At 43.1% G+C, this 12,529-nt stretch overlaps 1 protein-coding gene across 3 annotated transcripts in view; it reads right to left on the reverse strand.

Annotated features, from left to right (window-relative positions):
- impg1b (interphotoreceptor matrix proteoglycan 1b) overlaps positions 1-12,529 on the reverse strand; it is an 80,718-nt gene that overhangs the window by 9,532 nt on the left and 58,657 nt on the right. For 2 of the 3 annotated variants that reach the window (XM_061895896.1, XM_061895897.1), the window contains 4 exons: positions 10,515-10,734; positions 4,326-4,527; positions 529-714; positions 282-456 (listed from right to left, as the gene is read on the reverse strand). In XM_061895896.1, the coding sequence (XP_061751880.1) occupies positions 282-456; positions 529-714; positions 4,326-4,527; positions 10,515-10,734 (783 nt within the window). The remainder of the gene's footprint in view (positions 1-281; positions 457-528; positions 715-4,325; positions 4,528-10,514; positions 10,735-12,529) is intronic. The other variant, XM_061895898.1, reaches the window with a different exon arrangement.

Below are 12,529 nucleotides of genomic sequence, written 5' to 3' on the forward strand. Positions count from 1 at the left end.
GATTATTTGCAACAACAAAAAAAATGTTTATCAGTTTGAACAGCAAATATGTTTTCTTTGTGGCATATTTAACTCAATATGGGTTGAAAATGATTTGCAAATCTTTGTATTCTGTTTATATTTACATCGAACACAATTTCCCAACTCATATGGAAACGGGGTTTGTATTATGGACAAAATGTTCTCCAGCCTCCTGGAAGGGTCGTGTTAGAGCGTGTTAGAGAAGGCAGTTGGCGAGGCGTGCAGTTAGTCGGCGTGGTTAGTTCAGGCGCTCCCTGTACCTCGATACTGAGATGTATGTTTTCGACTGAGGCGTAAAGTTCCCGCTCAGACTGTGACGAGGAGGAACTGGAGGGACATGGCAACGTGGACACTTGACTTAAGAAGCCATCGTCACTCTCATACACGGGGTTCACCCTCAAAGCATTGTCAAAGGCAGAGGGTGCCAGGCCGTGCCTGCGAGGGCGGGAAAAACATCTGGACATCACAACAATCACGGCGAAGAAAGCAGCAAGAGAAAGAACCTACACCAAAGTCACCGCCTTCCTGGTCGCCGTGCACTTTTTGTTGACGAAGACCAGAATGCCCACAACGGCGCAAACCAGGCAGAGGCTTCCCACCAGGCAGGTTATGACGAGCGAGGGGTCGAGGGGCATGGACACCAGCTCGCTGCAGCGCTCGCCGTGGTAGTGCCAGTACTTCCCTGCGGGACATCTGGGACACAAGCGAGGACATGCTGAGGTTAGTCTCAGGCAGCAGCTTCCTGTTCCTGTCACAGGTTAGTGTGCTTGTTGTCGGGCGGAATTTGAATCCAGTGTGATGGTGTCATTGGAGTAAATACACATATTTGTTAGTACAGGCACACTTGGTTTTCCATGTTTTATGCATTCTAGATAGTAAATGAACACAACCAACAGGAGTCGCTCTATTCTCCAGCTTCCGCAAATCTTCATCAACGTTTTATATACCTGATGTACGAACCCTGTTTCCATATGAGTTGGGAAATTGTGTAAATATAAACATAATGCAATGATTTGCAAATCATTTTCAGCCCATATTCAGTTGAATATGCTACAAAGACAACATATTTGATGTTGAAACTGATAAACTTTTTTTTTTTCAGATAATCATTAACTTTAGAATTTGATGCCAGCAACACGTGACAAAGAAGTTGGGAAAGGTGGCAATAAATACTGATAACGTTTAGGAATGCTCATCAAACACTTATATGGAACATCCCGCAGGTGTGCAGGCTAATTGGGAACAGGTGGGTGCCATGATTGGGTATAAAAGCAGCTTCCATGAAATGCTAAGTAATTCACAAACAAGGATGGGGCGAGGGTCACCACTTTGTAAGCAAATTGTCGAACAGTTTTAGAACAACATTTCTCAACGAGCGATTGCAAGGAATTTAGGGATTTTACCATCTACGGTCCGTAAAATCATCAAAAAGTTCAGAGAATCTGGAGAAATCACTGCACGTAAGCGATGATATTACGGACTTTTGATCCCTCAGGCGGTACTGCATTAAAAAAAAAAACGAAAACTGTGTGTTTCACCACATGGGCTCAGGAACACTTCATAAAACCACTGTCAGTAACTATAGTTGGTCGCTACATCTGTAAGTGCAAGTTAAAACTCTACTATGCAAAGCAAAACCCATTTATCAACAATATCCTGAAACGCCGCCGGCTTGGCTGGGCCCGTGCTCACCTAAAATGTACTGATGCAAAGTGGAAAGGTGTTCTGTGGTCTGACGAAAACAGAGGACGTGGTGTCCTCTGGAACAAAGAGGAAAATAACCATTCGGATTGTTATAGGCGCAAAGTTCAAAAGCCAGCATCTGTGATGGTATGGGGGTGTATTAGTGCCCAAGGCATGGGTAACTTACACATCTGTGAAGGCACCATTAATGCTGAAAGGTCCATACAGGTTTTGGAGCAACATATGTTGTCATCCAAGCAACATTATCATGGACGCCCCAGCTTATTTCAGGAAGACAAGTGTTACAACAGCGTGGCTTCGTAAAAAAAAGTCTGCGGGTACTTTCCTGGCCCGCCTGCAGTCCAGACCTGTCTTCAATCGAAATTGTGTGGTGCATTATGAAGCGTAAAATACGACAGCGGAGACCCCAGACTGTTGAAGGACTGAAGCTCTACATAAAACAAGAGTGGGAAAGAATTCCACTTTTAGAGCTTCAACAATTAGTTTCCTCAGTTCCCAAATGTTTATTGAGTGTTGTTAAAAGAAAAGGTGATGTAACACAGTGGTGAACATTCCCTTTCCCAACTACTTTGGCACGTGTTGCAGCCATGAAATTCTAAGTTAATTATTATTTGCAAAAAAAAAAGAAAGTATATGAGTTTGAATATCAAATATTTTGTCTTTGTAGTGCATTTAATTGAATATGGGTTGAAAATGATTTGCAAATCATTGTATCCCGTTTATATTTACATCTAACACAATTTCCCAACTCATATGGAAACGGGGTTTGTACATAACGTGATGGAGTAACAGGCACGTTCATGAGAACACGCACTAGGTGCGTATTTTGATCATTTTAAGCGTAGGGCGGGCATTAATTTCATAGACGCATCACAATCTTTTTCCTTCAACAACATGCACGACAACTTTGTGAGGGACAACAAACATAATAGAACATCACTTACTGTACAATGTCTGCTCTCAAAGGGATGTCGACTGATAGGATGTTCATATCTTCCGGGGTTTGATTATGAATTAATCAGGGGGGGGGAAATGTGGATACAAAAGTGTCTTTTTTTTCGCCATTTCTGGTCCAAGTCAATGTCAATGTACTACTATCCAGGTGAGAGGCATGATTTATAATGTAGAATTTTAACTTTCAGGAGCTCAGAGGCGATGCAGCAGCTCACCAGCTCGCAATGTCAATATATTTTAGTAAATTGCAGTACATTCCATTTGGACCTCTATAAATTGCAACCAAGAAGAACGCATCCAAACAGATGTCACCTCCCTGCAAAATAGATGCTGGCTTTTGAACTTTGCGCCTTTAACAATCCGGAGGGTTATTTTCCTCTTTGTTCCGGAGGACACCACTTCCACAGTTTCCAAATATAATTTGAAATGTGGACTCGTCAGACCACAGAACACTTTTCCACTTTGCATCAGTCCATCTTGGATGAGCTCGGGCCCAGCGAAGCCGGTGGCGTTCCTTTGTGTTGTTAAGAAATGGCTTTCGCTTTGCATAATAAAGTTTTAACTTGCACTTACAGATATAGCGACCATCTGTAGTTACTGACAGTGGTTTTATGAAGTGTTCCTGAGACCATGTGGTGATATCCTTTACACAAAGGTCCGTAATATCATCGCTTGCGTGCAGTGATTTCTCCAGATTCTCTGAACCTTTTGATGATTTTACGGACCGTAGATGGTAAAATCCCTAAATTCCTTGCAGTAGCTCGTTGAGAAATGTTGTTCTAAAACTGTTCGACAATTTGCTTACAAATTGGTGACCCTCGCCCCATCCTTGTTTGTGAATTACTTAACATTTCATGGAAGCTGCTTTTATACCCAATCATGGCACCCACCTGTTCCCAATTAGCCTGCACACCTGTGGGATGTTCCAAATGAATGTTTGATGAGCATTCCTCAACTTTATCAATATTTATTGCCATCTTTCCCAACTTCTTTATCACGTGTTGCTGGCATCAAATTCTGAAGTTAATGATTGTTTGCAAAAAAAAAAAATGTTTGTCAGTTTTAACATGAAATATGTTGTCTTTGCAGCATATTCAATTTAATATGGCTTGAAAATGATTTGCAAATCATTGTCCATCCATCCATCCATTTCCTACCGCTTATTCCCTTTCGGGGTCGCGGGGGGCGCTGGCGCCTATCTCAGCTACAATCGGGCGGAAGGCGGGGTACACCCTGGACAAGTTGCCACCTCATCGCAGGGCCAACACAGATAGACAGATAACATTCACACTCACATTCACACACTAGGGCCAATTTAGTGTTGCCAATCAACCTATCCCCAGGTGCATGTCTTTGGAAGTGGGAGGAAGCTGGAGTACCCGGAGGGAACCCACGCATTCACGGGGAGAACATGCAAACTCCACACAGAAAGATCCCGAGCCTGGATTTGAACCCAGGACTGCAGGACCTTCGTATTGTGAGGCAGACGCACTAACCCCTCTGCCACCGTGAAGCCCGCAAATCATTGGATTCTGTTTATATTTACATCTAACACAATTTCCCAACTTGTAGAATGGATCTGCTATCCCCGTTTGAATAAGAAAATCTCATTTCAGTAGGCTTTTAAATGTTACATGTTTGTGTACCTGCACGAGGCTCCATGTCCAGGAATGATTTCACACAGGCCTCCATTGAGGCAGTAGTTGGGCTGCAGTTCGCATGAGCTCTGACACGGTAGGCCGTCCTCGGCGCTGTAGCCCGGCTCGCACAGACACTGGGCCTCGCCGCTCCAACTGTTCTCCACACAGCGTGAAAACTCATTACAGGCCAGGAACTTGCACGGGTCCCCTTGGTCGGCGGCGGGGGAGGGGGAGGTGGGGGTGGAAAGGAAACAAGAGACGATTAGGAAGGTGACGTTGCATTAGCATTGGCGCGGCGTGCGGAAGCCGGCCTACGGGATCAGAGGAGAAATGAAAGGGCGCTTTGATCGATGAGCGCGGAGGCGTGGACTTTTAATAAGACATACAGTCAGGAGAGCCGTGCAAACAAGATGCATCGCCGCGGCGGACGGTGTCAGGAGGAGGAGTGGGAGGAGGAGGAAAACGATTGAGGACGCTGACCTTGTGGCATGAATAAGCATAACGACTCCAGTCCAGACATGGCGTTCCCCACAACTCACTGAGCTTCATTACGAGAAAGCGGCGAGTCAAGCACGATAAAATCATTGTTATTCAGAACAGCCCCGCTGAACGTGAAGTCATTACAGCAGCGAAATATGCCAGCCGGCACTTAAATATTGGGCCGATTCCTCATGGGAGGTTCAGATGGTGGACAGACGATTATAACACCTAAGGCAGTGTTTTTCAACCTTTTTTGAGCCGAGGCATATTTTTTTGCTTTGAAAAAATCAGGAGGCTCACCACCAGCAGAAAATATTAAAAAAACGAAATTCAGTTGACAGTAAAAAGTCGTCGTCTTTGTGTTACATTGAGTTCAGCTCACCCTGCAAGAGGACAAAAGCTTCCTTTGATCCTACCGAGCAAAAGGCTTGTAAAACTCCACTGTGTAGGATGGGGAGCGACATGAGGGTGTCGGTTTCTTTGATGTATTGTAATCCGCAGGAAGATTTCGTCTTTACACGAGATTTACAAAGCGGAGAGGAGGCAGGGCCTGACCTCCTTCCCGGTACCTTTCCTTTGAACTGTTTTACGACCCTTTCTTTGAACTGTTTTGTGTTAAGGACGACGGCGGTTTACGACCCCCCATCCCTTAGAAACAGCTGTTGCCATGTAATCAGCGAAAGTCCAAATAAATATTGGCCCGATTTCTCATGGAAGGTTCGGATGGTGGACAGACGATTATAACACCTAAGGCAGTGTTTTTCAACCTTTTTTTGATCCGAGGCACATTTTTTTGCGTTGAAAAAATCCGGAGGCACACCACCAGCAGAAAACATTAAAAAAACGAAACTCAGTTGACAGTAAAAAGTCGTCGTCACAATTGTTGCATATGACTTCCGAAGGGGACATGTCAGAATAATTGTATCTATCTATCCATCCATCATTTTCTACCGCTTCTTCCCTTTTGGGGTCGCGGGGGGCGCTGGCGCCTATCTCAGCTACAAACGGGCGGAAGGCGTAGTACACCCTGGACAAGTCGCCACTTCATCGCAGGGCCAACACAGATTGACAGACAACATTCACTCTCACATTCACACACTAGGGCCAATTTAGTGTTGCCAACCTATCCCCAGGTGCATGTCTTTGGAAGTGGGAGGAAGCCGGAGTACCCGGAGGGAACCCACGCATTCACCGGGGAGAACATGCAAACTCCACACAGAAAGATCCCGCCTGGGATTGAACCCAATTCTTTGAACTGTTTTGTGATAAGGGCGACGGCTGTTTACGACCCCCCTCCCTTAGAAACAGCTCTTGCCATGTAATCAGCGAAAGTCCAAATAAATATTGAGCCGATTCGTCATGGGAGGTTCGGATGGTGGAAAGACGATTATAACACCTGCAGCAATGGTTTTCAACCTTTTTTAAGCCAATGCACATTTTTTAACATAGAAAAATCCGGAGGGACACCCCCGGCAGAAAACATTAAAAAAACGAAACTCAGTTGACAGTAAAAAGTCGTCGTCACAATTGTTCCATATGACTTCCGAAGGGGACATGTCAGAATAATTGTATCTAAGTTCTCACAAAACTTTGTGTTACATTGAGTTCAGCCCGCCCTGCGAGAGGACAAAAGCTGCCTTTGATCCTACCGAGCAAAAGGCTTGTAAAATTCCACTGTGTAGGATGGGGAGCGACATGATGGTGTCAGTTTCTTTGATGTATTGTAATCCACAGGAAGATTTCATCCATACAAGAGATCTATAAAGCGGAGAGGAGGCAGGGCCTGACCTCCCTTCCGTCACTTTTTCTTTGAACTGTTTTAGGACCTTTTCTTTGAACTGCTTTGTGATAAGGGCGATGGCTGTTTACGACCCCCTTCCCTTAGAAACAGCTGTTGCCATGTAATCAGTGAAAGTCCAAATAAATATTGGGCCGATTTCTCATGTAAGGTTCGGATGGTGGACAGACGATTATAACACCTAAGGCAGTGTTTTTCAACCTTTTTTGAGCCAAGACATATTTTTTTGCATTTTAAAAAATCCGGGGGCACACCACCAGCAGAAAACATTAAAAAAACGAAAATCAGTTGACAGTAAAAAGTCGTCGGCGCAATTGTTGGATATGACTTACGAATGGGACATGTCAGAATAATTGTATCTATCCATCCATCCATCCATTTTCTACCGCTTATTCCCTTTTGGGGTCGCGGGGGGCGCTGGCGCCTATCTCAGCTACAATCGGGCGGAAGGCGTAGTACACCCTGGATAAGTCGCCACCTCATCGCAGGGCCAACACAGATAGACAGACAACATTGACACTCACATTCACACACTAGGGCCAATTTAGTGTTGCCAACCTATCCCCAGGTGCATGTCTTTGGAGGTGGGAGGAAGCCGCAGTACCCGGAGGGAACCCACGCATTCACGGGGAGGACATGCAAACTCCACACAGAAAGATCCCGAGCCTGGGATTGAACCCAGTTCTTTGAACTGTTTTGTGATAAGGACGACGGCAGTTTACGACCCTCCTTCCCTTAGAAACAGCTGTTGCCATGTAATCAGCGAAAGTCCTAATAAATATTGGGCCGATTCCTCTTGGGAGGTTCGGATGGTGGACAGACGATTATAACACCCGAGGCAGTAATTTTCCACCTTTTTTGATCCGAGGCAAATTTTCTGTGTTGAAAAAATCAGGAGGCACACCACCAGCAGAAAACATAAAAAAACAAAACTCAGTTGACAGAAAAAAATTGTCGTCGCAATTGTTGGATATGACTTCCGAAGGGGACATGTCAGAATAATTGTATCTAAGTTATCACAAAACTTTGTGTTACATTGAGTTCAGCTCGCCCTGCGAGAGGACAAAAGCTGCCTTTGATCCTAAAAGGCTTGTAAATCTCCACTGTGTAGGATGGGGAGCAACTTGATGGTGTTGGTTTCTTTGATGTATTGTAATCCACAGGAAGATTTCATCTGTACAAGAGATCTATAAAGCGGAGAGGAGGAGGGCCTGACCTCCCTCCAGGCACCTTTTCTTTGAACTGTTTTATGACCCTTTCTTTGAACTGTTTTGTGTTAAGGGTGACAGCTGTTTACGACCCCCCATCCCTTAGAAACAACTGTTGCCATGTAATCAGCGAAAGTCCAAATAAATATTGGGCCGATTCCTCATGGGAGGTTCAGATGGTGGACAGACGATTATAACACCTGAGGCAGTGTTTTTCAACCTTTTTTTAGCCGAGGCATATTTTTTTGCGTTGAAAAAATCCGGAGGCACACCACCAGCAGAAAACATTTAAAAAACCAAACTCAGTTGACAGTAAAAAGTTGTTGTCTTTGTGTTACATTGAGTTCAGCTCGCCCTGCGAGAGGTTAAAAGCTGCCTTTGATCCTACCAAGCAAAAGGCTTGTAAATCTCCACTGTGTAGGATGGGGAGCGACATGATGGTGTCGGTTTCTTTGATGTAGTGTAATCCACAGGAAGATTTCGTCTTTACAAGAGATCTACAAAGCGGAGAGGAGTCAGTGCCTGACCTCCGCCCAGGTACCTTTTCTTTGAACTGTTTTATGACCTTTTATTTGAACTGTTTTTTGATAAGGGCGACAACTGTTTTCGGCCCCCTCCCTTAGAAACAACTGTTGCCATGTAATCAGCGAAAGTCCAAATAAAAGAGGAGGCGTACTATCTTTCGTCAGAGCGTCGGAAGACACTATTCAAGGGTACAGTGTCTACGCGTTTCTCCTCAATTACACTAAATTTAATTCCATCTCTGTTTAATTCCTTGCTTCTTGTCTTGTTTAATAGATATCATCAGTGTTTGAACCGGACAGGACAAGCGGTAGAAAATGAATGGATGGATGGACTTTACACCATAACCAAGCATGCATCATTATAGCTCTTGTCTCAAAGTAGGTGTACTATCACGACGAGTCACATCACGCCATAACTTATTTGGAGTTTTTTCTGTTTTCCTGTGGGTAGTGTTTTAGTTATTGTCTTGCGCTTCTATTTTGGTGGCTTTTTTTCATTTGTTGGTATTTTCCTATAGCAGTTTCATGCCTTCCTTGAGCGCTATTCCCCGCAGCTGCTTTGTTTTCGCAATCAAGACTATTTAAGTTGTGCGGACGCTATCGTTCTTTGTGGCGTAATTGTTGATTGTCATGTACGGATGTGCTTTGTGGACGCCGTCTGCTCCACATGCTGTAAGTCTTTGCTGTCGTCCAGCATTCTGTTTGTTTACTTTGCAGGCAGTTCAGTTTTAGTTTAGTTTTGCATAGCCATCCCTAAGCTTCAATGCCTTTTCTTAATGGCACTCGCCTTTGGTTTATTTTTGGTTTAACTGTTGGATACCTTTTTACCTGCACCCTGCCTCCCGCATATTGTGATCACAACAAACCATGTTCCCAACATCTACAAAGCAATTAGCTACCAGCTGCCACCTACTGATATGGAAGAGTATTCCACGGTTACTCTGCCGAGCTGAAGACAGCACCGACACTCAACAACGGCACATTTGCGGATTATAATTACTGTTTTGCAAAGAATATTTTTAACCTAATTAGGTGAAATTCCATCATTTTCCACGGCACACCAGACTGTATCTCACGGCACACACTGCCCTATAGAACGTCCAATCAGCCATTCCCGTATGCTGATCAAAAACATATATTTTGTCACTGAGACAGCTGTAATATGTTGTGATGCTGTGTCGCTCGTAGTTATAATGGCAACCTGGGCCCCTGTTGGCCGCCCCATCCTTGACTACATGACAACCACTTGTGTTGTTTATTGTAACATTGTTTACGATTTTTTTTTTTTTTTTAACATTTTAAATGACCTAATTTTTGTATTTGTTTTATTCTTGTTGTGTGTAATTGTTTTTCCTAAAATGTGCCTTGCAATAAAATATTACTATAAAATAGTGCATTATTCCATTTGGTTTACTAAATTCAAAATATTGAAGTAAAATAAAATGTTGCATTAAAAACTACTCTAACAAGAACAACTTTGCAGTGTTCTGAACATTACTTTTAAAAAGTACTTAATTGTAGTTACTCGTTACTTTATAAAAAAGTAATTGATTACAACGGAATTACTATTTGATAAATGTAATTAATTCCTACAGAAAGTAATTAATATGTTGTTTAAAAAATTGTGCAAATTATTATGGTGGGTTTTTTTTTACACTTACATGTTGCGGTCAATAGTATTCCAACTTAATTTGTCGTTTTTTATATTTTCTGAATAAATAATGTGATAATGTTCATCAGTCAACTCATTGGTGTTAATTTATCATTTATTTAATTTTCAATCCATCAAGATAAAAAAAATAATATCAAAATTAAATTACAGGATTTTATTTATGTAGTCTGATCATTTTCCTGGACTGATGTACTAACATCATGTGGTTTATTTTGTACATATGTAGCATCATCTACAAAGATACAAAGAATTACTATTGCGACATCCAGTGGACACATTTAGCAAACTCATCTCGCGGGCCGGACAAAAGCTGTTAGCCGGCCTGATCCGGCCCTTGGTTTAAACAAAAAGTTTCTTAAATAAATGTAATGGAGTAAATGTAGCGTGTCTGATTTTTTTATTGTGATTCATTATTATTTGGATTCTTTGTTGTCATTTCAGCATTCAACTTAGAGTTGGACATTTTCCCTAACAAAGTGTTTGACGGTGACTTCTTCGGCGAGGACGTCTTACCTGGTTCGATCTCCAAGGAGCGGCTATCGATCTCGATGTCCAGCCGTTTGGACGCGGCGCTGCAGAAGTCTGCCAGCACGCAGTGCACCGCCTCCGTCACGTTGTACGGCACCTCCTTCTCCAGCTTCATCCTGCTGTTCACCACCACGCTGCCGTTCCGGAAGTTGAGGATCTCCAGCTGCTTGAAGCCGGTCAGATTGGACTCTAGGTAAGGCAGGAGCTGCAAGGAGGGGGGGAGGGACGTTCGATCAGTACTTGAAGACAGACCATTTTTTGGTCTGCTATGTGGTTAAAAGCTCGATCAGGACTCAGGGAGGGAACGGTTAATAAATCAGGTGTGTAGGACTGAAAAGACAACAGACAGGTGGATCAGCTATGACTGGGGTTGTCACACAGCAATCACGGAATCTGACCAGGAATTATGCAGCTCACATTTTACATTGCGATCGCTAGGAATAAGTCATGATTACATTTTGGACGTTACCATATTTTCCGGACTATAAGACGCACTCAACATCTTTTTCTTTTTTCACGACTCTATAGTGCGCCTTAAAATCTGTTGCGCCTTGTGCAAGGAATAAATTTGGTTGAGCTTGCCCACCTCAATGGGTAAGCTCAAAAAAACTATCATTCTGCATGATTATGACAAGGTTTGCTAATCATGTCGGTATTGATCACCCACTAGTCAAGCGAATGCAAGGCCATTCTTAATCAACAGCCATACATGTCACACTAAGGGTGGCCGTATAAACAACGCCAAACACTGTCATAAACATGTACCATATTGTGAAACCACACCAAACTACAATGACAAACACATTTCATGAGAATATTTGCACTGCAACACAACATAAAGACATTAGAACTAATACCCAGAATTCCCTGCATGACCAACTCTTCCTGGACGCTACATTATTTTATTTGGTACATGGTGTAATGATAAGCATGACCAGTAGATGGCAGTCAAACATTATATAAGGCTCGAGTAATCAACGCCAACATTTTAAATGTTACATTGAAAATATAGAAGATTACACGTGGCGCTCAAAAATCTATCAATATGTTTTAGTAGTAAATGTTTTAGTGCCAATTCTAATATAAAGTAGTGTGAAGGTCTTACTTATATCTGTCAGTAAACTCGCTATGAAAGCGATAAAACATACCGGTGTAGTGAGTTTACATTATTCACCCAAGGAACTTTCGTTTTTAGAGAGTTCAAGTTTTTCACGGGACACATTTCTGGTGTGTTTGTTTCCGGATGAGAAGATGCTGCTTTGCTATCGGTTGAAGTAAATTCTAAATGTCATTAAAACAGTTAGTTTTGACACTTCTTCCACTCCCGTCCTTGCACGTTACACCGCTGCAACAAAGATGACGGGGAGAAGACGCTGTCGAAGGTGAGCCACGTAAATAAGACCGCCCACAAAACGGTGCATACAGAAGCGACTGCCAGAAAGCGGCTTGAAGATGATCTGTAAAACAAAATCTATGCAATATTTTGACCAAAGAACCACCATTACATGTTATGTAGACCACGAGGAAGTGGTTTCAATTTAGAAAATAATGATAATAATAATATGACTCCTTAGCACCTGGGGATAGGTTGATTGGCAACACTAAATTGGCGCTGGTGTGTGAATGTGAGTGTGAATGTTGTCTGTCTATCTGTGTTGGCCCTGCGATGAGGTGGCGACTTGTCCAGGGTGTACCCTGCTTTCCGCCCGATTGTAGCTGAAATTGGCGCCAGCACCCTCCGCGACCCCAAAAGGGGATACGCGGTAGTAAATGGATGGATGGATGTTTTAGTGCCATTTCTAATATAAAGTAGTGTGAAGGTCTGACTTATATCTGTCAGTAAACTCGCCATGAAAGCGATAAAACATACCGGTGTAGTGAGTTTACATTATTCACCCAAGGGACTTTCGTTATTAGACAGTTCTGGTCGGACGGTTTTTCACCGGACATATTTCCGGGTGTGTTTGTTTCCGGATGAGGAAATGCTGCTCTGCTATTGG

The sequence above is a fragment of the Nerophis ophidion genome, linkage group LG03 (genome assembly GCF_033978795.1).
Source record: "Nerophis ophidion isolate RoL-2023_Sa linkage group LG03, RoL_Noph_v1.0, whole genome shotgun sequence".
NCBI classification, from domain to species: domain Eukaryota; kingdom Metazoa; phylum Chordata; class Actinopteri; order Syngnathiformes; family Syngnathidae; genus Nerophis; species Nerophis ophidion.